The sequence below is a fragment of the Chlorocebus sabaeus genome, chromosome 5 (assembly GCF_047675955.1).
Source record: "Chlorocebus sabaeus isolate Y175 chromosome 5, mChlSab1.0.hap1, whole genome shotgun sequence".
In the NCBI taxonomy this organism is placed as follows: domain Eukaryota; kingdom Metazoa; phylum Chordata; class Mammalia; order Primates; family Cercopithecidae; genus Chlorocebus; species Chlorocebus sabaeus.
The window spans coordinates 2,075,291-2,100,034 of record NC_132908.1 but is presented as its reverse complement, the minus strand read 5'-3'; the positions used below and the strand labels follow the sequence as shown (position 1 = coordinate 2,100,034).

The window sequence follows — 24,744 nt, the reverse complement described above, 5'->3', positions numbered from 1 at the left end:
CAGGCGGAGCCCCAGAAGATGCTTAGCGGGGAGGCTGTGGGGGTCCAGTCAGGCAGGCTCTCCAGCTGCAGGGCTGGGGGTAGGAGCCAGGTGAGGACACACATAGAGAGGAAGGTGTGTGCAAGGAGCGGGCCTAGGAGCGGGACTGGACACTGTCGGCTCCACACAGGGTCCCAGCAGGGAGCTCGTATGCCGCTCATGCCTGAAGCAGACGCTGCACAAGCTGGAGGCCATGATGCGCATCCTGCAGGCAGAGACCACTGCAGGCACCGTGACGCCCACCGCCATCGGAGACAGCATCCTCAACATCACAGGTGCTGCTGCCTGTGCCCCACGCTGTCCCACACCATTTCTCCGCCCCATACCACCCTTTTCTCTGCCTCCCTCCTCCCCCCAACCACCTCGCCCTCACCCCATCCCATCTTTGTCCTCCTCCCCTTTCCCTGATTCCCATCCTCATCCCCCTCCCCCACTCCCATTCTCCTCCCCCTCCCCCTTCCCTATCCCTTCCCTTTTCTCCATCTCTCTCCCCTTTCTCCATTCCCCCATCCTCCCCCTCCCCTTGTCCATTCCATTCCCCTTATCCCCCTTTCCCTCCCTTTGTCCCTGCTCCTCCCTCTCCCCTTTCTCCTCCCTCTATCCTTTTCCTTCCTTCTTCCTCCCTCTCCCTATCATCTCCCTCACCCTCATCCTCATCCCTATCCCCTTCCCCCTCCCCATCCCCCACCCTCTCTCCAGCTTCCCCCTTCCTTCTGCCTGCACCTCCCTCTCTGCCCCGTCAGGTTCCCCCTTTTTCCCAGCCCCCACCCTCTGACTCGCCCTTTCTCCTAGCCCCCATTTTCCGGCTCCCCTTTCTGCCTGCCCCCACCCTCTGCCTCCCTCTCCCTGCACTGACCTTACACCTGTCTGCAGGCGACCTCATCCACCTGGCCAGCTCGGACATGTGGGGGCCACAGCCCTCAGAGCTGGGGGCCGAGTCACCATCACGGATGGTGGCGTCCCAGGCCTACAACCTGACCTCCGCCCTCATGCGCATCCTCATGCGCTCCCGCGTCCTCAACGAGGAGCCCCTGACGCTGGCGGGCGAGGAGATTGTGGCCCAGGGCAAGCGCTCAGACCCACGGAGCCTCCTGTGCTATGGCGGTGCCCCAGGGCCTGGCTGCCACTTCTCCATCCCCGAGGCCTTCAGCGGGGCCCTGGCCAACCTCAGCGACGTGGTGCAGCTCATCTTTCTGGTGGACTCCAATCCCTTTCCCTTCGGCTATATCAGCAACTACACCGTCTCCACCAAGGTGGCCTCAATGGCGTTCCAGACACAGGCCGGGGCCCAGATCCCCATTGAGCGGCTGGCCTCAGAGCGCGCCATCACTCTGAAGGTGCCCAACAACTCAGACTGGGCTGCCAGGGGCCACCGCAGCTCCGCCGACTCCGTTGTGGTCCAGCCCCAGGCCTCCGTCGGTGCTGTGGTCACCCTGGACAGCAGCAACCCTGCGGCCGGGCTGCACCTGCAGCTCAACTATACGCTGCTGGACGGTGCGTGCAGCGGGCGGGGTGCACGCGGCCCCCTGGCCTCGTTCTTGAGGGGAAGGCATTTCTCATAGTGCCTGCCTGGGTGTTTCTGGTGAAATCTGCTGTCTGCTTCATGGACTGCTGGGGGCCACGGAGAAGCAGGTGCCAGCTCTGGCGCAGAGACTCCTGTGGCCTTTCAGGCCCATGGCAGCAGGCAGACTCAGGAGGGCTGTCGCGGGTGTCCCCCGGGTGGTTGAGCTTCCTGGTGGGCGTCTGACCTGCATGTGCTGCCCCCAGGCCGCTACCTGTCTGAGGAACCTGAGCCCTACCTGGCAGTCTACCTGCACTCGGAGCCCCGGCCCAATGAGCACAACTGCTCAGCCAGCAGGAGGATCCGCCCAGAGGCACTGGAGGGTGCCGACCACCGGCCCTATACCTTCTTCATTGCCCCGGGGTGAGCTCTTTGGGCTGGCCTGGCAGGGCAGGGCGTCATGGGTCAGCTTTGCCCGGGTTGCTGGCCCTATGGGAACAGCAAGCAGCGAGGGGACTGGACCGGGCATGGACTCTGGGCCCCTGACATCTGACCTGGCGGAGCCTGGGCTCAGTTCCACTACCCCTTCCTCGCCCAGGACTGGAGACCAGGCAGGGAGTTACCATCTGAACCTCACCAGCCACTTCCGCTGGTCGGCGCTGAAGGTGTCCGTGGGCCTGTACACGTCCCTGTGCCAGTACTTCAGCGAGGAGGACATGGTGTGGCGGACAGAGGGGCTGTTGCCCCTGGAGGAGACCTCACCCCACCAGGCCGTCTGCCTCACCCGCCACCTCACCGCCTTCGGCGCCAGCCTCTTCGTGCCCCCAAGCCATGTCCACTTCGTCTTTCCTGTGAGTGGCCCCGTGCTCCTGGGAGCCTTTGCAGGGTTGAGGAGGGCCTGGGTGGGCTCGGCTGTGTCTCGAGAAGGCGCCACGTGCACGTGACCTCCTGGGCCTGGCGGCTGTGTCCTCACAGGAGCCAACAGCGGGTGTAAACTACATTGTCATGCTGACATGCGCTGTGTGCCTGGTGACCTACGCGGTCATGGCCGCCATCCTGCACAAGCTGGACCAGCTGGATGCCAGCCGAGGCCGCGCCATCCCCTTCTGTGGGCAGCGGGGCCGTTTCAAGTACGAGATCCTCGTCAAGACAGGCTGGGGCCGGGGCTCAGGTGAGAGAGAGCGCAGCGGGGTGGCAGGGCCTCCCCTGCTCTCACTGGCTGTGCGGGTTGCACCCTCTGGGAGTGAGTCTCGTCGCAGGCGTCAGAACAAGGCAGTTTTTGCAGTGCTGTGTGAAGGGCTCATGTGTTAATCCTGGGAATGACCTCATGGGCACTCACTGTCCCTGAGAACTAGGACAGCTCCTAGCTGGAAGTAGGTGCCAGTCAGTCAGGGTGGGCAGCCCACGTTTTGCATAGCAGCGTGGCCCCACAAGTGACATGAGCTCAGCCTGTGCAGAGGTGAGCATTGCTACCACTGCAGGAGACTGCGTCCACCCACGATCCGGACTGCATAGCTCATCTCTCAGACAGAGAGCCTCCCCGTGGCTGTTTCTTCAATAACCTTTTTGTTTTTGTTTGTTTTTGTTTTTTTTGGAGACGGAGTCTTGCTCTGTTGTCCAGGCTGGAATGCAGTGGCGTGATCTTGGCTCACTGCAACTTCCAGCTCCCGGGTTTAAGCGATTCCCCTGCCTCAGCCTCCTGAGTAGCTGGGACTACAGGCGCCCGCCACCACACTCAGCTAATTTTTCACCATGTCAGCCAGGCTGGTCTCAAACTCCTGACCTCAGGTGATCCGCCTGCCTCGGCCTGCCAAAGTGCTGGGATGACAGGCATGAGCCACCACACCCAGCTGTGTTCCCATTTTTTATCTCAGTGCTGTGGTTTCATCTTCGTTGGCCAGTTCTTTGTTTTGATTACCTACCTAGTTTTTTTTGATTACCTACCTAGATTACCTAGTTTTAAAAACTGTTAGCCGGGCACGGTGGCTCACGCCTGTAATCCCAGCACTTTGGGAGGCCGAGGCAGGCAGATGACAAGGTCAGGAGATTGAGACCATCCTGGCTAACACAGTGAAAGCCTGTTTCTACTAAGAAATACAAAACATCATCTGGAGTGGTGGCGGGTGCCTTTAGTCCCAGCTCCTCAGGAGACTGAGGTAGGAGAATGGTGTGAACCCGGGAGGCGGAGCTTGCAGTGAGCTGAGATCACACCGCTGCATTCCAGCCTGGGTGACAGAGCAAGACTCTGTCTCAAAAAAAAAAAAAAGAAAAAAACTGTCACCTGGGTCTGTCACTGGGAGAGAAGGCGGGGACACAGCTTCACGCTTTGTAGTCTGTGCATGAACTGAGGGACGGGTGTGTGGTGCAGGTCACTGGTTGTGGTGTGACAGGCGTGGACGGGTGTGCAGGGGGGGTCACTGGTTGTGGTGTGGACTGAGATGTGTGCAGCCGTGTTTGCATGTCACAAGTTTAATTACTCTCCGTGTAATTATGTTCTTGCGGCCTTGCTGTTTATTGGACAACCTGCAGTAACTGCAGCCCCTCATGTGTGGCAGAGCCGTGTAAAGCCGGGACTGCCCATGCGCCATCTTGAGTGCACAGAGGCCAAAGCTGGGACAACTTGCCTGGGATGCCACACGTGTTGGGCAGCGGACTGAGCCTCCCACCCCTCCCTCTTGCTCCCCAGGTACCACAGCCCACGTGGGTATCATGCTGTATGGGGTGGATAGCCGGAGCGGCCACCGGCACCTGGACGGTGACAGAGCCTTCCACCGCAACAGCCTGGACATCTTCCAGATCGCCACCCCCGCACAGCCTGGGCAGCGTGTGGAAGATCCGAGTGTGGCACGACAACAAAGGTCTGTGCGGACCCTGCGGAGCTCTGCCTCTCTGCCCCCACATTGGGGTGCCCTGCGAGCCTGACCTCGCTCCCGCACCTCTGCAGGGCTCAGCCCCGCCTGGTTCCTGCAGCACGTCATCGTCAGGGACCTGCAGACAGCCCGCAGCGCCTTCTTCCTGGTGAATGACTGGCTGTCGGTGGAGACGGAGGCCAACGGGGGCCTGGTGGAGAAGGAGGTGCTGGCGGCGAGTAAGGCCTGGTTCCCTGTTCCTGCTGTGTGGGAGGTTGGGCGGGGTGGTCCTGCCCCACGGCCTCCTGCAGCTGGGCCCTCCCTGCCCCCAGGCGACGCAGCCCTGTTGCGCTTCCGGCGCCTGCTGGTGGCTGAGCTGCAGCGTGGCTTCTTTGACAAGCACATCTGGCTCTCCATATGGGACCGGCCACCTCGCAGCCGCTTCACCCGCATCCAGAGGGCCACCTGCTGCGTCCTTCTCATCTGCCTCTTCCTGGGCGCCAACGCCGTGTGGTACGGGGCTGTTGGAGACTCTACCTACAGGTGGGTGCCATAGGGGTCGGGACAGCCTCTTCCTGCCCAGCCCTTCCTGCCCCTCAGCCTCACCTGTGTGGTCTCCTCTCCTCCACACAGTGCGGGGCGTGTGTCCAGGCTGCGCCTGCTGAGTGTCGACACAGTTGCTGTTGGCCTGGTGTCCAGCGTGATTGTCTATCCCATCTACCTGGCCGTCCTTTTTCTCTTCCGGATGTCCCGGAGCAAGGTGGGCTGGGGCTGGGGACCCGGGAGTACTGGGAATGGAGCCTGGGCCTCGGCACCACGCCCAGGGCCACTCTCCAGTACTGCAACCAAAGGCTGGCTCTCGGGAAGGGTCAACACACTTGAGCAGCCTTAGCTAGACTGACCAGGGAGAAAGAGAGAAGACTCAGATGCCAGAATCATGAAGAACGAGGGCACTTCACTGCCCAACCCTGCAGACGTTAAGAGAACCTAAGCACACGGTACGGACAACTGCACAGCAGCACACCAGATAACTCAGAAGAAGCGAGCTCACAGCTGCACACGCTTCTGAAACGCTCTTCAGAAGAAAATCTCAGTATATCTACAGCAAGTGAAGAGGCCGAGTTAGTCCCTTAGAAACCTCCCGCTGGCCGGGCGCGGTGGCTCACGCCTGTAATCCCAGCACTTCAGGAGGCTGAGGTGGGCGGATCTGAGTCCAGGAGTTTAAGACCAGCATGGGCAACATAGTAAGACCCCATCTGTATAAAACATAAAAAAAAAAAAAGAAATTCCCACAAAGAGAAGCCCAGGCTCAGAGCCTTCAGTCTATAATTCTTCTAAACAGTTGAAAAAGAATTAACACCAATCCTTCACAGACTCTTTCCTAGAAATACAGGAGGTGGGAACTCTTCCCATTCATACAGAAATGGTAGGCTGCACCCCTTAGGAATATACACATGGGGGTCTTTAACAGGTCACATGCAGACCAACCTCAGCAGCATACAGAGAAGGCGCGTGTGCCACGACCAGGAGGGGTTGCTCCTGAGTCCATGGCAGGAACAGGAGGCCACATGTGGCTGCTCATATTTAAGTTAATTAAAATGAAATGATGGCCGGGCACGGTGGCTCACACCTGTAATCCCAGCACTTTGGGAGGCCGAGGCCAGCAGATCACTTGAGGTCAGGAGTTCAAGACCAGCCTGGCCAACACGGTGAAACCCCATCTCTGCTAAAAATACAAAAAATTAGCTGGGTATCGTAGCAGGCGCCTGTAATCGCAGCTACTCAGGAGGCTGAGGCAGGACAATTGCCTGAATGTGGGAGGTGAAAGTTGCAGTGAGCTGAGACTGCGCCACTGCACTGCAGCCTGGGTGACAGAGCAAGACTCCGTCTAAAAATAATAAATGAAATTTAAAACTCTGTTCCTTAGCTGCACCAGTCGCCTGTCAAGTGCTCAGTGGCACACGTTGCAAGGGGCTGCCATCACGGACAGTGCAGATGTCACATATATCTACCATTCTAGAACATTCTGTCAGATGGCACTGGGCTCTGCCCTGTCTGCTGAGGAGGTGGCTTCTCGTCCCTGTCCTGAGCAGGTCTGAGCTGCTGCCCGCTGACCACTGCCCTTGTCCTGCAGGTGGCTGGGGGCCTGAGCCCCACGCCTGCCAGGCAGCAGGTGCTGGACATCGACAGTTGCCTGGACTCATCCGTGCTGGACAGCTCCTTCCTCACGTTCTCGGGGCTCCACGCTGAGGTGAGGGCTCCACTGGGTCCCAGGCTGGGCTGGGGGTCCTGCCACCTTGGGGCAGCTTGGACTCAAGACACTGTGCACCTCTTAGCAGGCCTTTGCTGGACAGATGAAGAGTGACTTATTTCTGGATGATTCTAAGAGGTGGGTTCCCTAGAGCAACCTTTAGCCCTGGTGCAGGTCACTGTGTCTGGAGTGCCGGGGGTGTGCGGGCTGCATGTCCTTGCTGGGTGTCTGTGGTTCCATGTGGTCACACAGCCTGGGAGCGGGTTTGCTCAGAAGCCCAGCATGTCCATGCGTGACTGGACAGGGGTGCAGTGCGTGGGTGACACATCCCCTGGCACCTTGCTGACCCACGCCACCTGCAGCCTGGTGTGCTGGCCCTCCAGCGAGGGAACGCTCAGTTGGCCGGACCTGCTCAGCGACCCGTCCATTGTGGGCAGCAACCCGCGGCAACTGGCACGGGGCCAGGCGGGCCATGGGCTGGGCCCAGAGGAGGACGGCTTGTCCCTGGCCAGCCCCTACTCACCTGCGAAATCCTCAGCATCAGGTGAGCTGGGGTGAGAGGAGGGGGCTCTGAAGCTCACCTGCACAGCTGGGCCCACGCAGTGCCTCCTGTGTCTCTAGATGAAGACCTGATTCAGCAGGTCCTTGCCAAAGGGGTCAGCAGCCCGGCCCCCACCCAAGACACCCACATGGAAACGGACCTGCTCACCAGCCTGTGAGTGCCCGGCTCTCGGGGGAGGGGTGATGCCGGAGGAGGGGCCGGGACTCAGGCCAGGCACCCGTGGTCCCTGGGGTGGGTGGGGTGGGCTGGGGGCTGTGGTTGCACCACTTCACTTCTCTGAGCCTTTGGTTTCTTGTCTGTGGAAAGAGTCTCATAGGATCCTCCAGGGCGTGGGAACCTTCCCTCTAGGGAGGGAGCAGGTGCATGGGGCTTTGGAGGAGCAGAAAGGCTCCTGTGTGAGGCTGGCCGGAGCCACGTTTTTATTTTGGTCTCAGAGCAGTGAGAAATTATGGGTGGGTTTTTAAATACCCCATTTTTTTCTTTTTGAGACCATTTTTGATTATTTATATTTTAAAGAATTTCTTGGCTGGGCGCAGTGACTCAAGCCTGTAATCCCAGCACTTTGAGAGGCCGAGGTGGGCGGATCACCTGAGGTCAGCAGTTCGAGACCAGCCTGGCCAAGATGGTGAAACCCCGTCTTTACTAAAAATACAAAAAATTAGCCAGGCATGGTGGCAGGTGCCTGTAGTCCCAGCTACTCAGGAGACTGAGGCAGGATAATCGATTGAACCTGGAAGGTGGAGGTTGTAGTGAGCTGAGATTGCGCCACTGTACTTCAGCATGGGCGACAGAGTGTGACTCTGTCTCAAAAAAAAAAAAAAAAAAGGACTGTGCACGGTGGCTCACGTTTGTAATCCCAACACTTTGGGAGACTGAGGCGGGCAGAGCACCTGGGCTTGGGAGTTCAAGACCAGCCTGACCAACATGGAGAAACCCCATCTTTACTAAAAATACAGAATTAGCCGGGCATAGTGGCTCACGCCTGTAATCCCAGCACTTTGGGAGGCCAAGGTGGGCAGATCACCTGAGGTCAGGAGTTCGAGACCAGCCTAGCCAACATGGCAAAACCCCATCTCTGCTAAAAATATAAAATATTAGCCAAGCGTGGTGGCGGGCGCCTATAATCAGGAGAATCAATTGAACCCGGGAGGCTGAGGCTGCGGTGAGCCAAGATTGCGCCATTGCACTCCAGCCTGGACCACAAAAGAGCGAAGCTCCATCTCAAAAAAAAATTTTTTGCCGGGCGCGGTGGCTCACGCCTGTAATCCCTGCACTTTGGGAGGCCAAGACAGGCGGATCACGAGGTCAGGAGATCGAGACCATCCTGGCTAACACGGTGAAACCCCGTCTCTACTAAAAATACAAAAAATTAGCCGGGCGAGGTGGTGGGCGCCTGTAGTCCCAGCTACTCGGGAGACTGAGGCAGGAGAATGGCGTGAACCTGGGAGGTGGAGCTTGCAGTGAGCCGAGATCCGGCCACTGCACTCCAGACTGGGCGACAGAGCGAGACTCCGTCTCAAAAAAAAAAAAAAAAAAAAAATTTTCTTAATTTCTTTGTTGTTTTCCAACCTATCAACAAAGGGTCATATGGAGACCTTGTATGTAGTCATGCGCATCCAGCCTTTGGCAGAGTGCACCACACATGCATGTGACCCCGGGCTCTGCCATGCCCTCCTGTGCTCAGGTGCGCTGAGGCGCACACGGCCCTGCCGTCACGCTGCAGTTGCCTGCAGGATTCAGTGTGGTGGCACGCAGTGCAGGTGCGGAGTCCCGGCGCCACAGGCCACACCACAGGGCATGCATGCGCAGGGGCTGCGGTGTCTGGGTTTGGGTAACTACACCCTGAGACATTTGCACAGCGACAGAATTACCTAATGACACATTTCTCAGAACATATCCCTGGCACTAAGTGGTGCATGGCTTTTCCATCCACGTCTATTTTGATTTCTGTGTTATTCCTTTGAGTGCTTCTCATTGTCAAGCAACTAGGAACTAAAGAGGTATGAACTGCCCCTGGACTCAGACAAAAAGGAAAACTTCCTGATTTACAAAAGGTGGATAACCATGACATGAGGGGATCTTTATGAATAAATTGCCAGTCGGTTTTAAAAATACAGAGTATGGGGAAATCCAGGGGTACTCACTACCAGCTGACCAGCCCAAGGTATCTCCAGCCCAAAGCTCTTTGTGAAATCCAGATTCATCGCTTCTGCGGGAATTTCTGGTGGCAGCTCAGACTCCACAGCCACACAGCACGTGGCCCTCACCCTCCCGGCTTTTTCAACCCTTGGCTGTCCCTTGCTCAGACAATGCTTCGGGCTGACCAGGTCAGAGGCTTGGGTTCATCCTGGACCCCTCTGCATCCTTCCTCACTCCAGCCTCCAGCGCATCCCGTGGCTCCTTTCCCAGTGCAGAGCATGGCCTTCCCTGTGCCTGGGCCTGCACCCTCTGTCCTGGCGGCACCTCTGCTCTGGCATTCCTGGCCACCCCATGCCTCCCTATCAGCCATTCTCCATCTCTGCCAGCAAGAGCCTGCTCCCCGAGTCAGACCGAGTCATTTGTGTTGCTATAAAGGAATAGTTGAAACTGGGTCATTTTTTTATTTTTTGAGACACAGTCTCATTCTGTCGCCCAGACTGGAGTGCAGTGGCACGATCTCGGCTCACTGCAAACTCTGCCTCCCAGGTTCAAGCAGTTCTCTGCCTCAACCTCCCAAGTAGCTAGGATTACAGGCGCCCGTCACCACAGCCGGCTAATTTTTGTGTGTGTTTTTAGTAGAGATGGGGTTTCATCATCTTGGCCGTGTTGGTCTTGAACTCCTGACCTCGTGATCCACCCACCTCGGCCTCCCACAACGCTGGGATTGCAGGTGTGAGCCACTGCGCCTGGCTAAGTTGAGGCTGGGTCATTTTAAAATTTTTTGTAGAGGGCCGGGCGCGGTGGCTCAAGCCTGTAATCCCAGCACTTTGGGAGGCCGAGACGGGCGGATCACGAGGTCAGGAGATCGAGACCATCCTGGCTAACACGGTGAAACCCCGTCTCTACTAAAAATACAAAAAACTAGCCGGGCGAGGTGGCGGGCGCCTGTAGTCCCAGCTACTCCGGAGGCTGAGGCAGGAGAATGGCGTAAACCCGGGAGGCGGAGCTTGCAGTGAGCTGAGATCCGGCCACTGCACTCCAGCCTGGGCGACAGAGCCAGACTCTGTCTCAAAAAAAAAAAACAAAAAATAAATAAATAAATAAATAAATAATAAAAAAATAAAATTTTTTGTAGAGACAGAGTCTCACTGTCTCCAACTCCTGAGCTTAAGTGATCCTCCTTCCTCAGCCACCTAAAGTGCTGGGATTACAGGCCTGAGCCACCGCGCCCAGCCAAGAGTGCCTTTTATCCTCTGAGAGACAGCAAAACAGGAAGCAGTCAGTGCAATGCGGCCCCCGGGTCAGGCGGTTCTTTCGGTGATGGGCTGACCAGGGCGCAGGTGCAGGAGAGCGCCCAGGCAGCCCAGGACTCAGCGTGTCGCAGTTGGTCTCGTCCTCCCCCTCACGCATCTTTGCTGCCTCCGTACCTCTTCTCTAGCAGCTCTGGGACTGGGCATGTCAGCATGGTGCCCTGATGCAGTGGCACAGCCTCGGTGGTCATTGGCTCCTGGAAACACAAGCAGATCTCTGGCCCCAGGGAGCCCTGCACACTTGGGATTTGAAAGGCATTTATATGTTTCCTTGTCCAAAAATGAATTTTAGGCCATAAAACTGCATGGGAGAGACACACTGGTCTCTAGATTGTGGAGATGCTCGTTGGATGGTCGAGACCCAGTCATAGTTTGCAGGGTTGAGGGGGGCCCGTCGTGCCCTGAGAGGCCGTGTGTGACTGTAGGGGCGGCTGGTCAGGCTGTGGGCGATGGGTTTATCAGCAGAGAGTGAGTGGGAGAGGGACACAGGCGGACACCTGGCTTTGGCGCCTGGAGTGGCTCTTGGTTCACTGGCTCCTAGCACCACTCCCACTCTCATTTGGGGTAGGGTCTTCCGTCTCTTTGTGGGGGGACCCCATGACCCGAGAGGCCCAAGAAACTGCCCGCCCAGATTAGCATGGGCTTGGATGCCACTGCCTGCTGGAGGCTGGAACGAATTCACAGCCCACCATGTCCCCCAGGTCCAGCACTCCTGGGGAGAAGACAGAGACGCTGGAGCTGCAGAGACTGGGCGAGCTGGGGCCGCCCAGCCCGGGCCTGACCTGGGAACGGCCCCAGGCAGCGAGGCTCTCCAGGACAGGTGCGCTTGCGTAGGCCTGGGATGCCCCCAGCCCCTCCCTGTTAGCTGCCTGTCACAGGTCTGTCTCTGCTTTCCCAGGACTGGTGGAGGGTCTGCGGAAGCGCCTGCTGCCGGCCTGGTGCACCTCCCTGGCCCACGGGCTCAGCCTGCTCCTGGTGGCTGTGGCTGTGGCTGTCTCAGGGTGGGTGGGTGTCGGCTTCCCCCCGGGTGTGAGTGTTGCGTGGCTCTTGTCCAGCACCACCAGCTTCCTGGCTTCATTCCTCGGCTGGGAGCCGCTGAAGGTGAGGGGGCTGTCAGGGGTAGGCTGCAGGCCTTCAACACGGGGGACCCCTCTGAAGCCACCCCCTCCCCAGGTCTTGCTGGAAGCACTGTACTTCTCACTGGTGGCCAAGCGGCTGCACCCTGATGAAGATGACACCCTGGTGGAGAGCCCGGCTGTGACGCCCGTGAGCGCACGCGTGCCCCGTGTACGCCCCCCCCACGGCTTTGCACTCTTCCTGGCCAAGGAGGAAGCCCGAAAGGTCAAGAGGCTACACGGCATGCTGCGGGTGAGCCCGGGTGCGGCCTGTGCCACCTCCACCTCCTTTCTCCCACCTCCCACCTATGTATGTGGGACACTCTCGTCCCCCTTTCCTCACCCAGAAGGCCCTTGGGGGTTCAAGGCTCTGCAGCCTCTGCCCGGATTCCCTCCTACCCTATGCCCTCCACTTGCTGCTGCAGTCCCTGCCAGGGCCCAGCTCCAATGCCCACTCCTGTCTCACCCTGAAGGCCCCTAAGCACCGCTGCAGTGGCCTGTGTGTCTGCCCCCAGGTGGGGTCCCGGGCAGGGTATGTGCTGCTGTTACTTAGCCAGGTAAAGTCTTAGGGCGCCCCCTGCCAGCTCACCTTCTGCTGTAGCTGTGGGGGCCCCAGCTGTGGCCAAAGCCCTGCTGTCACTGGGCTGGGGCCAGGCTGACCACAGGGCCCCCTGTCCACCAGAGCCTCCTGGTGTACATGCTTTTTCTGCTGGTGACGCTGCTGGCCAGCTATGGGGATGCCTCGTGCCATGGGCACGCCTACCGTCTGCAGAGCGCCATCAAGCAGGAACTGCACAGCCGGACCTTCCTGGCCATCACACGGTACGGGCACCTGGTGCACTGGTCTGTCTCCTGGGCTTTGGTTTTGCCCTTAGTCCAGCTAGATCCTAGGGGACATGTGGAAATATGTAGATACCTTTTTGGTTGCCAGAACTGGAGGTTGGTGCTGCTGGCATCAGTGGGCAGAGGCAAGGGAAACAGCTCCGTGCCCTGCAGTGCACAGGATGGGCCCATGACAGAGAACTGTCTGCCCCAGAACGTCCCCAGGATAAGGCTGAGGAGCCCAGGTCTAGCCGTGGCCAGCAGGGCAGTGGGAGCCATGTTCCCTGGGTCTGTAGCGGCCACTCACTCCAGGCGGGCATAGGGCAGTGGGGGCTGGAGCACGTGACTGTGTCTGGTGCTGTGGCAGGTCTGAGGAGCTCTGGCCATGGATGGCGCACGTGCTGCTGCCCTATGTCCACGGGAACCAGTCCAGCCCAGAGCTGGGGCCCCCACGGCTGCGGCAGGTGCGGCTGCAGGAAGGTGAGCTGGCAGGGGGTGCCCCAAGACTTAAATCCTTCCTCTTGTCCAGAGAGCAGCCTTCAGCGGAACTCTGGCATCAGCTCGCTCCCTAGCTGTGTGACCTTTGCCCTCTTGACACCGCAGTTTCCTTCTCTGTATATTAGAGATGGTAACATTGTCTAATTCATGGCTGCTGGGAGGGTTCTCTGGGGTGGTGCGGAACCAGAGCTCAGGCGAGCTGGCCAGCAGGAAGCACGCCTATTGGGTTTTGCTGACGCCCTGGTCCCGGCCCTGGACTCTGTGTGTTTCAGCACTCTGCCCAGACCCTCCTGGCCCCAGGGTCCACACTTGCTCAGCTGCGGGAGGCTTCAGCACCAGCGACTACGACGTTGGCTGGGAGAGTCCTCACAATGGCTCGGGGACATGGGCTTACTCTGCACCGGATCTGCTGGGGTGAGCAGAGCCAGGGCCCCAGGCGTCTGTGCCAAGGACAAGAGAGTAGTTCTCCAGGAGTGCCTCGGCCTCTTGACCAGCCTGGCCCAGGGGTGCCGGAAGGGCTGGGGTGCGGCACCAACGCCACCCCTCTCCGGCAGGGCATGGTCCTGGGGCTCCTGTGCAGTGTATGACAGCGGGGGCTACGTGCAGGAGCTGGGCCTGAGCCTGGAGGAGAGCCGCGACCGGCTGCGATTCCTGCAGCTGCACAACTGGCTGGACAACAGGTGGGAGCTCCCTCCCCTGCCCTCTCCGGGGTGGCTGCAGTCACCAGCCAAGAGCCCACCCTCACCCCTCAGGCACCCGCTGGCCTAGGAGGCTTCCACAGCCCCTCAGCCACGCCTGCACTGCGTGGTCCCCGAAGCTTCCGCCCTGCCACCCTCTCCTAGTGACCCGCACCCTCTGCGCAGGAGCCGCGCTGTGTTCGTGGAGCTCACGCGTTACAGCCCGGCCGTGGGGCTGCACGCCGCCGTCACGCTGCGCCTCGAGTTTCCGGCGGCCGGCCGCGCCCTGGCCGCCCTCAGCGTCCGTCCCTTCGCGCTGCGCCGCCTTAGCGCGGGCCTCTCGCTGCCTCTGCTCACCTCGGTACGCCAGACCCCGGTCCTCCCACCGGCAGCGTCCCACCCCTCGCAGGGCCCCGCCCCCGGCAGCGTCCCACCCCTCGCAGGGCCCCGCCCCCGGCAGCGTCCCACCCCTCGCAGGGCCCCGCCCCCGGCAGCGTCCCACCCCTCGCAGGGCCCCGCCCCCGGCAGCGTCCCACCCCTCGCAGGGCCCCGCCCCCGTCAGCGTCCCACCCCTCGCAGAGTCCCGCCCCCGGCAGCGTCCCACCCCTCGCAGGGCCCCGCCCCCGGCAACGTCCCACCCCTCGCAGGGCCCCGCCCCCGGCAGCGTCCCACCCCTCGCAGGGCCCCGCCCCCGGCAACGTCCCACCCCTCGCAGGGCCCCGCCCCCGGCAGCGTCCCACCCCTCGCAGGGCCCCGCCCGCCCTCCTGACCGCGCCCCCTACAGGTGTGCCTGTTGCTGTTCGCGCTGCACTTCGCTGTGGCCGAGGCCCGTACTTGGCACAGGGAAGGGTGCTGGCGTGTGTTGCGACCCAGGGCCTGGGCACGGTGGCTACTGGTGGTGCTGACGGCGGCCACGGCGCTGGTACGCCTTGCCCAGCTGGGCGCCGCCGACCGCCAGTGGACCCGCTTCGTGCGCGGCCGCCCACGCCGCTTCACCAGCTTCGACCAGGTGGCGCAGCTGAGCTCCGCAGCCCGTGGCCTGGCGGCCTCGCTGCTTTTCCTGCTCTTGGTCAAGGTAAGGGCCGGGGCCGGTGGGCGCGGGGCTGGGCGCAGACCCCAGGGCTGCAAGCTGACGGACCTCTTGTCCACAGGCCGCTCAGCAGCTACGCTTCGTGCGCCAGTGGTCTGTCTTTGGAAAGACGTTATTCCGGGCTCTGCCTGAGCTCCTGGGGGCCACCTTGGGCCTGGTGGTGCTCGGGGTAGCCTACGCCCAGCTGGCCGTTCTGGTAGGTGACTGCGCGGCCGGGGAGAGCCCCTTAGCTCAGCTCAGCTGCACGCCCTCACTGATGCCGTCTTCCCCGCAGCTCGTGTCCTCCTGCGTGGACTCCCTCTGGAGTGTGGCCCAGGCCCTGCTGGTGCTGTGCTCTGGGACCGGCCTCTCTACCCTGTGTCCTGCCGAATCCTGGCACCTGTCACCACTGCTGTGTGTGGGGCTCTGGGCGCTGCGGCTGTGGGGCGCCCTACGGCTGGGGGCTGTCATCCTCCGGTGGCGCTACCACGCCCTGCGTGGAGAGCTGTATCGGCCGGCCTGGGAGCCCCAGGACTACGAGATGGTGGAGCTGTTCCTGCGCAGGCTGCGCCTCTGGATGGGCCTCAGCAAGGTCAAGGAGGTGGGTACGGCCCAGTGGGGGGGAGAGGGACACGCCCTGGGCTCTGCCCAGGGTGCAGCCGGACTGACTGAGCCCCTGTGCCGCCCCCAGTTCCGCCACAAAGTCCGCTTTGAAGGGATGGAACCGCTGCCCTCTCGCTCCTCCAGGGGCTCCAAGGTATCCCCGGATGTGCCCCCACCCAGCGCTGGCTCCGATGCGTCGCACCCCTCCACCTCCTCCAGCCAGCTGGATGGGCTGAGTGTGAGCCTGGGCCGGCTGGGGACGAGGAGTGAGCCCGAGCCCTCCCGCCTCCAAGCCGTGTTTGAGGCCCTGCTCACCCAGTTTGACCGACTCAACCAGGCCACAGAGGACGTCTACCAGCTGGAGCAGCAGCTGCACAGCCTCCAAGGGCGCAGGAGCAGCCGGGCCCCCGCCGGACCTTCCCGTGGCCCGTCCCCGGGCCTGCGGCCAGCACTGCCCAGCCGCCTGGCCCGGGCCAGTCGAGGTGTGGACCTGGCCACTGGACCCAGCAGGACACCTCTGTGGGTCAAGAACAAGGTCCACCCCAGCAGCACTTAGGCCCCTTCCCTGGTGGGGATGGGCTGTGGAGTCAGAGTGGACACCGCTCAGTATTACCTTCTGCCACCCTCAAGGCCTTGGGCCAGGCAGAATGGCTGCACGCAGGTTCCCCAGAGAGCAGGCAGGGGTGTCTGTCTGCCTGTGGGCTTCAGCACTTTAAAGAGGCTGTGTGTCCAACCAGGACCCAGGGTCCCCTCCCCGGCTCCCTGGGGGAGGACACAGCAGTATTGGATGTTTTCTAGCCTCTGAGATGCTAATTTATTTGCCCGAGTCCTCAGGTACAGCGGGCTGTGCCCGGCCCCACCCCTGGGCAGATGTCCCCCATCGCTAAGGCTGCTGGCTTCAGGGAGGGTTAGCCTGCGCCGCCGCCACCCTGCCCCTAAGTTATTACCTCTCCTGTTCCTACCGTACTCCCCGCATTGTCTCACTGTGTCTCGTGTCAGTAATTTATATGGTGTTAAAATGTATATATTTTTGTATGTCACTATTTTCACTAGGGCTGAGGGGCCTGGCAGCTGAAACTGGGCCCTGCACCCAGAGCTGGCCTCCCCAACACCTGGGTAGGTGTGGCAGGGCTATGGCAGCCCGGCTGCTGCTTGGATGTGACCATGGCCTTGGGCCAGTGCTGGGGGCACAGCTGTCCCCCAGGCACTCTCATCACCCCAGAGGCTTTGTCATCCTTCTTGCCCTAGGCCAGGTAGCGAGAGAGCAGCACCCAGGCCTGCTGGCATCGGGTCTGGGCAAGAAGCAGGACTAGGCATGTCAGAGGACCCCAGGGTGGTTAGAGAAAAAGACTCCTCCTGGTGGCTGGCTCCCAGGGTGGAGGAAGGTGAGCATGTGTGTGCGCGTGTGTGCTGTGTGGCCCGGGCAGCCCCAGGGCCCTCGGAGTTGGCTGCGCCTGCTTTTGTGTACCACTTCTGCGGGCACGGCTGCTGCTAGAGCCTCAACCTCCCCCCACCCAACCCCCGCACCAAGCAGACAAAGTCAATAAAGAGCTGTCTGACTGCAGCCTGTGCCTCTGTCTCTGCACCAGCGCCAGGACTTTATTTCACTGACACTAAATACTGTCCAGGACGGGCGCAGCAGGGAGGGCCCCAGCCTCACACGAACTCGGTGAAGTCCTCCACAGAGGAGATGAGGCGCTTCCGCTGGCCCATCTCGTAGCCAGGCGTGGGCTCGGCTGGAGTCTGTGCAGGCCCTTTGGCATGGGATGGGGGGTGCACCAGAGGCAGGCTGGGGTTGGAGTAGGCGGCTTCCTCGCAGATCTGAAGGCAGAGGCAGCTTGGGCAGCAAGTCCAGGAGGCGTGGCACCCGCTCTGCCCACCCACCCGCCCAACCCACAGCCTGGGCAGCCAGCACACCCTGCTGAGGGAGCCCCATCTTCCCTACCCGCTGGCGGAGTCTCTTGATGTGGCGGAGCCGGGCAATCCACTTGGAAGGGTAGATGTCGGTGGGGTTTGAGCGGCTGTGGTGCACCTGTGAGGCCATCTGGGGACATAGGCAGGGGTGAGCTCACTCTCAGGTGGCACTTGGGCCTGTCCCACCAGCTCACGCCTGGACCTGCCCCCACTCACGTTTGCATGCAGGGCCATCTGACGGGCCACAAAAGGCAGGTTTCGGTCAGACACGATCTTGGCCACGCTGGTGTCCACAAGGCCCTCCATGTCTGGGGAGACTTGGTGGTCATGCCAGGCCCAGGGCCCTTGGTGCCACCCTGCCCAGTCCCACCCCAACCCTACCTTTCCTGCACTGCAGGGACACTGGCCCCACCGTGGCCCCACCTTTCCTGCACTGCCCAGCCCCACCCGGGCTCACCTTTCCTGCACTGCAGGGACACCAGGTTGCACTCATAGTCCAGCGGGGTGATGATCACGTGGACAAAGTTGAACTGGCCCTGCCAGACAAGAGAAGGGGTCATCCCCGCACACACCGTGTGCTGGGGGCTGCTCTCAGCCACTGCCTGGCTGCACTGCTAGACGCTTGTCGGCTCCATGGGCAGCATCTGCCCCTGAACTTTCCCCTCTGGCAGGGGGGCTGTGTTTGGCCTCCCACAGGCCAAGCCCCCTCCACACCTGGGCCCAGCACCCACATTTGCTGCAGCCACAGCGGGGCACCTCTACTTGCTAGGGCCCCCAGGGTGTCTGCATACGTCCAAATCCTTCTGCCCAACCATGAAGTGTGCCGTGTACCCCATCTCAGCACCACCACACCCTCCTCAGCCTCTGGGATGTCCCCCATTGATCGTCTTGGCATCTGGCTGGGCCCGCCTTCGCTATGCTCCTGCCCCTCCTGGACTCTGACTAGCAGCCCCAAGGGAGGCCCTTGGAGTGAGGCCTCCACCCCACCTGCCCTGCCTGGGCCATGCCAGCTCTCCCTGCCATGCTGGGGCTCACCGGACAGAGCATCCAGGACGTGCTCTGTGACACTGGCCGACCCAGCGCACCTCCAGAAGAGGCTGATGCTGGTTGCTGCCTAGTGGTGCGTGGCGGTAACCAAGCGAGTGGCCTGACAGCTGCCACTGGGGAGACTGGGGGCCCAAGGGCCGCACCGGGCAGACAGGAAGCACCAACTATACTGTGCCCACCCAGCACACCCAGTCTGCACTTGCCAGTTACTCCTGACAAAACCCCAGCAGCAGGGGCCACAGGCTCCATGGCACAGATGATGCAACTCAGGCTCAGAGCTTGAAGCTCATGCCCATGGGGCCCTGAGCACTGCGGCCTCTCCTCATGCTCCTTGTGACCAAAGCTCAGGGAGGATCCCCCACCAACCCAGGACACAGTAGTGCGCACCTGCCTGGGACCCAGCCCCACTGACAGCCCCTCACTCACCTTGATGGTGCCGAGCTTGAAGTCCTCGCCAGAATCATTGTAGACAATGGACACGAAATCGTTGCCCAGGTGGCGCTTCTTGTCGCAGCGATGCTTGTCCACGTCCTTGGTGGGCATCAGGGTGGCGATGTGGAAGACGGCTGCAGGGGAGCAGAGCCGGATGGGTTTGTGGGGCCAGTGCTGAGGCCCTTTGTGCCTTGCACCAGGGCACCTCCTGATTCCTCCAGGGGTTCTGGGGGCCTGCGGGGGCCACGTCCTCTGGTGCCTAGCCAGTGGCCCTCGGCTCTTCCCCAGGGGCAGGGCTTTGGGAAGCAAAGCCACCAGCCCCATCACTGCCTCCATGCCCATGCTGCTGAGCTCGGACCCTGAAGCGTGGGGAGCTGGAGCGGGTGGGGATGCCAGGGCCATGCCCCGAGGCGTGGGGCAACAGGACCAGATGGGAGCCGTGCCCCGAGGTGTGGGGCAACAGGACCAGATGGGAGCCGTGCCCCGAGGCGTGGGGTAACAGGACCAGATGGGAGCCGTGCCCTGAGGCGTGGGGCAGCAGGAGTGGGTGGGGGCCAGGCCACACCTTGCATGATGTCGTCGTGCCAGCAGTAGGTGAACTGGCCGTCCTCACCACACACGTCCAGGCCTCCCAGGTACACCTTGTCTGGCTGGCAGTCCTTGAGCTCGATGAGCCGGCCCAGGCCCGTCAGGAACTCCGTGTACCTGTAGGAGCCATGCTCGTTGGACAGGATGGCGAGCTCACTGTTGCTCTGTGGGGAGAGAGGAGAAGCAAGGTGGCATCACTCCCAGGCCAGGTCCCGCCCCGCAGAGGGTGGGGGTGCCCAGTGGGCTCTGCCGGAAGCCCCACTCTGATCCCTGAGGCAGACAGGACCATCCATTCCAGCAGCCACCCAGGCCAGACACCAGGTGTCATCCTTGACTCCCTCTCTTCCCTCAGCCCTGTGTATGTCTGGCCAGCAAAATCAGGGAGCTCCACCCTCAAAGCACAGCCGGGGCCCTGGCTCCTCAGCAGCCTGCCCCCAGGGGCCTACCGTGTTCCCACAGAGACCGTCACCACCCACCTCCACGAGCCACATAGCAGGAGGGACTCATTGAGACTCGGCTGAGTCAGAAGCAGCCCAGGCCCTGCCCTTTCCCTTGGGATGAAGGTGCAGCCTCCAAGGCACTGAGGCTGCCTACCCTGTCGGCTACCCTGCTCGCCCAGCACAGATGCTCCGGCTGGGCAGGGTGCCCCCGGCCTCTGCACCTGCTGCTGCTGTGCGGGATGCACCTACCCCTTATGCAGGCTCCCCCTGCCCTCTCCCTCACCACTCAGCTGTCAGCTCACTGGCCAATAGCACCCTCCCCAGCCCCGCGACCGGTGCCACCCGCCCAGTCCTTCTGACTCCTTGGCGTGCCGGGTGCTCACACGCTGACCTGTCACTCGCGCCTGGGTCCCCAGCACTCAGAGCAGCATGCGGCATGGAGCTCAATGAGCACTTCATGCTCTAGGGGACCCAGCAGTGTCGAGCTCCGCGGGGCGTAGGGGGCCCAGACTCCCACCCCCTGCAGGCCGAGGCCCAGCTGGCCCTGTCCAGGCACCTAGGTTGGCCCTGCAGCCTCACCTGGCCTTCTCCCACATACAGGACGGCGATCTTGTGGGTGTCGTATGATGGGATCTGGTCGAGGAGCTGCACTGACCGCTCAAAGGACTGTGACTGTGGCACACAGAGCCCTGTCTGAGCCCCAGATGCCTGTCCATGGGAAGCCACCCCACCCAGGCTGGTCACAGCAGGCTGCCACAGGGAGCCGAGGCTAGAGCCCCCTGTAAGCTTGAGCTCTGAGCAGCAGAGCTGGGCCCCCCACCATTCCCCGGAGCCACACAGCTCCAGCAGACTGCAGGAGAGGGAGGCCACGCCTACCTCATTGGGCAGCAGGATTGGCTTGTTTGACTCGTCGCCAAAGAAAGGCGAATGGTAGAGCTGCAGGAACACAAAACTGCACAGGGAGGAGACAGTGGGCACCCAGGTGAAGGCCTGGCCAGGGCAGCCACAGCCCAGGGAGGAACACAGAACCTGGCCATCTCCCACTCCACCGCCTTCCCAGGGGCTCCAGCCAGCCCTAGGGCACAGGCGAGGACCCTCCCCAGCCTGCTCGGCCTGGGGCAACTGAGGCACCAGGTTCCTGCAGGACGGGTGTCAGGAGCCCCGCCCGGAAGCAAGAGGCCCACCTGGGGTTGATGCCCGGCACTTTCTCTGCATTGGAAGCTGTGGCTCTGCTCTTAAAGGCATCCCTTTCTACCCTCCTGCCCCTGCGTGATGGGGCCGAGTCGGAGATGGTGTAACCGCGGGGCCGGAGGCCACTGGGCGAGCGGGGGGAGCTGGAAGGCAAGGGACCCTCGGGCTGGCCCCGACTGTCTTCGCCCGAGGCTGGCCAGGCAGCACTTTCCCCGTCCAGGATCCCTGACTGCGAACGGGCCTTAACCTCGGGGCTCAGCCGGCCCACGTCGGCCTTGTCCCCAGGGTCCCCGAGGATGTCCTGCAGGGTCTGCAGCTCAGGAGAGGAGCTAGACTTGCTCAGGGGCTGTGAGGGCTGGAAGGAGAGGTCCACAGAGGGCCGGCCACCCTCCGAGGAGACGGCTCGTTCAATGGGGATTCCCCCGGCAACCAGCTCCTCTGCGTGGAATGACTTCTCCTCCTGGCTGGAGGTTGAGGACGACTAGAAAGGACCATCCCAAAGAGAACCCCGTCAGGAGGCACCCTCGAGCCTACCTGGGGTTGCCCTGGAGGTGGTGAGAGGCCCTATCTGTCCTCTGTCCCAGGGCCACAGAGCAGCCCAAGCACCAGGCTACGGTCCCCACCCATGAAGCAGCAGTACCACCGCCAGCTGTGCCCCACACTGTGCGAGCCGAGGTATCAGCATCCCGAGACCACAGGCTGCCCAGCAGCCAGGGGCCGGCGCCGGTGGACAGCTGGGAAGTGCAGACCGTCTGTGCACAAAGGATGTGGAAGAACATCTCGCTCAAGTTCACAGAGCCAGTTCCCCGGGTGCAGGCCCACCCACAAGGAGACCCCCCAGCTCAGGAGGGTCTAGGCTCTGAGCCACACTCACCCTGCTATAGGCGTCTGTGCGCCTGTCCACGCCTAGCGCTGCCTCAAAGTCCTCCAATCCTGGGGGCTCCACTGGCACAGGAACCTCGCCAGGACTTCCCTCCTCCATGACCACGGCGGAGTCTGGGAGGATACAGACGGGGCTGCTGGATGTGGGGCTAGGCCAGGCCCTGGCGCTCACAGAAGGCTCTGAGAACCAGCCTTCTGACCAGAGGAACAGCAGCCCTGCGAGCCTCCCCAGGGCTCTGCTTACTGCTGCCATCCACCGAGCGGGCAGGGAAGACACTGGGAGGGCCTGGGCGTAACCCTGACACAGACATCTCCTGCATGAGCTCCTGGGGGATGGGCAGGCAACCGGCTCTGCCCACCGTAGAGTCCACCAGCAGCCACCCCTGTGCCTCCAGGTAGGCAGGGGCAAGACACTCTCCGCCCAAGACGGGCCTCAGCTCTAAAAGAGGGGGCACCTGAAACCAGCCCTCCATAACCGAGGAAGAAGACAGAGACTCCGTGGCGTGGGGAAGTCCCTATTTGCAAACAGACTTGGGAGCCCGCTCCCAAGAGCAGAGGCTCACCCTCCAACTCCAAGCCAGACCAACAGCTGGAGACACTAAGGAGAGACGGTGTGAGGTCCCAAAGCAGTATTTCCTGCGCCAGCGTCAGGGCAGGGGGAAAGGGAGTAGAAGCAGCAACAGAGGGGACCAACACAGCCCCCGGGAGCCCACACAGCCCTGCACACACACAGTCACACGCCCCAGGCCCGTCCCACGCAGCCCTTCCGAACTTGCTCCTGTCCGCACGTGGAGACCTGGCAGGGGAGCACCATGCAGGTCACAGCACTCCCTGCCAGGGCCTGGGGGTAACAGGCAGAGGTCAGTCTGCAGGGCCCTTGGTCAACCTGGGACGCGAGGCACACGCAGCCCCATCTGTGGGTTCCAGAGGCCAGGGGAGCCACTAGAGGCCAGGGGAGCCACCAGAGGCCGGGGAGCCACCAGACCAGGGCAAGGCCAGCTCGGCGGGGGCCCGGGGCGGGCTTCCCCCTAAAGAGCCGGCCCCTGTCAGAGTCTGCAGCTCAGTTGATGTCACCATGGAGACTTAGGCCACCCCCACCCCTTGGGCCTGAAGCTGGGCGTGCTTTCACAGTGCAGAGACGGGGCTCAGCCACAAAGGGATCAAGTCAAGGGGATCCCGCTGGCTAAGCCAAGGCGTTTTGCACAGACGTCCTCATGCGAGTCAGGACCTGCTCCCCAGGGCAATGGAGGTCAGACGGAGCATGGGGGTGGGCGGATGAGGCGATGAGCACAGCATCTATGAGGCAGAGTGGCGCTCTGCAGCGAACCGCTTCCCTTCGAGAGGCGCGCCAATACCTGCCCAGGAAACGCTCCTGTGCAGCTGTCCTTGGCAGCTGGACTGGTACAGGGAGGAGAAAGAGGCCACTGCAAGGGAAGCCCGTGCGCGGCCACGTCAGCAGGAGGAGGGGCTACACACAGGTCGAGCAGAGAGCACAGGCCCCGTGCCTGCAGAGGAGAGAGGGCAGGGCCAGCGGCCGGCAGGGGCGCGCACAGGGCCCAGAGCTGGAAGCTGCTCGGGCAGACCTGAGGAGGGCTGGGCCTCCCTCCTCCCGTGAGTAGACATCCTAGGCTGCTAAGTGCCATCTGCAGCCACAGAGAAGGGCCAGAGGGTCTGGCGAGAAGCACGGTGCCGAGTGGGTGGGGGCCGAGAGTGTGCAGGCAGGTCTAGGTGTCCGAACCCGGGCCCAGGCAGGGAGGGAGGCTGCCGCGGAGCCTCCAGGAGCTGGCAGTGCTGGACTCCCCATGGAGGGTGCTGGGCAAAGGCTCCACAGGGCCCCTACTGCTTTTGACACTGCCAGCTCCAGTTTCCTGAGCAGGGCAGGCACCTCCCATAGGCCAGCCTTCTCCCAGACACCAGAGGATGATTGTGCTGAGGCAGGCCAGGGACCACTCCCAGCCGTGTAGGTGCCCTCAGCGGAGAGGAGCCATGTTGCCGTCACCAGGAGCACCAGGCCAGTGGGAGCAGAGCCCATGCTAAGGCCCGCCATGCCACTCACCTGTGTTGGAGCGAGGCAGAGGAGGGGGTTTGGCCGTGCTGGCCGCTGGCACCGACAGCGACTTATACAGGGCTGTGTCCCGGTGCTCCTTGAAGCGCTCGGCTGCCATGAGGGCATTGGACAGCTCCTGCAGGGGCATGTTGTTGATGTCCGAGGAGAAAGGGCTGAGCGGGTTCTCCAGGCTCATCAGCCAGCTGGTGTTCCCTGCAGAGGCGGCAGCACCTTTGGCCTGAGGCCAGCGCCGCCCCACGCCCATCCCCGGCCCCCAGGAGGCCTCCTGGCTGGGCCCTGGTTTTGCCCTGATGCTCCCTCCCACCATCCTCAGGACCACAGTGTCAGAGCCAGCGCTGGCGGCCACCACCCTGCCGCCCCCATCAGCTCCGGTCCCGAGGCCAGGCTCGGCCAAGCCTGGGGAGGCACCTATGAGCGGCAGCCTCCAGCCCACAGCCTCACAGTCCGGACCCAAGGCCTCCACGAGGGCCGGAACCCCACTCCTCAAACCCCTCAGCCACACCCAGGCAGCCCTGGGCTCTGGGCCTCTGCACAGGCCTCCCCTCTGCCCCTGGGAAGAGGCTGAGCTGTGCCCCCCATGTTGGTGTGCTTTAATCCCAACCCCAGGAACTCAGAACAGGACTGTCTCTGGAGACTGGGTTTCAGAAAGGTAATTAAGGCTAACAAGGCACAGAGTGGACCCCAAGCCACGGCTGGTTTCCTCCTAAGAGAAGATTAACACGCAGACATCCAGGGAAGAGCCTGTGA

General features: G+C 62.0%; 2 protein-coding genes across 11 annotated transcripts in view; one reads left to right on the top strand and one right to left on the bottom strand.

Moving 5' to 3' along the window:
- PKD1 (polycystin 1, transient receptor potential channel interacting) overlaps nt 1–16,999 on the top strand; it is a 47,763-nt gene extending 30,764 nt beyond the window's left edge. Inside the window, 26 exon segments of the mRNA XM_007982143.3 lie at nt 170–314; nt 913–1,533; nt 1,807–1,963; nt 2,139–2,391; nt 2,516–2,711; nt 4,227–4,345; nt 4,347–4,398; nt 4,485–4,628; nt 4,722–4,932; nt 5,023–5,149; nt 6,524–6,640; nt 6,729–6,778; nt 7,003–7,184; nt 7,262–7,355; nt 11,353–11,471; nt 11,550–11,752; nt 11,825–12,019; nt 12,449–12,588; nt 12,956–13,068; nt 13,359–13,500; nt 13,641–13,766; nt 13,950–14,124; nt 14,548–14,838; nt 14,915–15,049; nt 15,128–15,433; nt 15,524–16,999. Coding sequence (XP_007980334.3) covers nt 170–314; nt 913–1,533; nt 1,807–1,963; nt 2,139–2,391; nt 2,516–2,711; nt 4,227–4,345; nt 4,347–4,398; nt 4,485–4,628; nt 4,722–4,932; nt 5,023–5,149; nt 6,524–6,640; nt 6,729–6,778; nt 7,003–7,184; nt 7,262–7,355; nt 11,353–11,471; nt 11,550–11,752; nt 11,825–12,019; nt 12,449–12,588; nt 12,956–13,068; nt 13,359–13,500; nt 13,641–13,766; nt 13,950–14,124; nt 14,548–14,838; nt 14,915–15,049; nt 15,128–15,433; nt 15,524–15,991 — 4,881 coding nt within the window. The 3' untranslated portion in view covers nt 15,992–16,999.
- The window catches only part of TSC2 (TSC complex subunit 2), a 40,570-nt gene continuing 32,815 nt past the window's right edge, over nt 16,990–24,744 (bottom strand). For 6 of the 10 annotated variants that reach the window (XM_007982251.3, XM_037990007.2, XM_007982289.3 and 3 more), the window contains 12 exons: nt 23,986–24,189; nt 23,285–23,353; nt 21,922–22,043; nt 21,041–21,528; nt 20,733–20,808; nt 20,436–20,528; nt 19,394–19,580; nt 18,823–18,962; nt 17,807–17,885; nt 17,566–17,657; nt 17,381–17,479; nt 16,990–17,256 (listed from right to left, as the gene is read on the bottom strand). In XM_007982251.3, coding sequence (XP_007980442.2) covers nt 17,092–17,256; nt 17,381–17,479; nt 17,566–17,657; nt 17,807–17,885; nt 18,823–18,962; nt 19,394–19,580; nt 20,436–20,528; nt 20,733–20,808; nt 21,041–21,528; nt 21,922–22,043; nt 23,285–23,353; nt 23,986–24,189 — 1,814 coding nt within the window. In that variant the 3' untranslated portion in view covers nt 16,990–17,091. The remainder of the gene's footprint in view (nt 17,257–17,380; nt 17,480–17,565; nt 17,658–17,806; nt 17,886–18,822; nt 18,963–19,393; nt 19,581–20,435; nt 20,529–20,732; nt 20,809–21,040; nt 21,529–21,921; nt 22,044–23,284; nt 23,354–23,985; nt 24,190–24,744) is intronic. The other 4 variants (XM_007982272.3, XM_073015028.1, XM_007982313.3 and 1 more) reach the window with 1 other exon arrangement.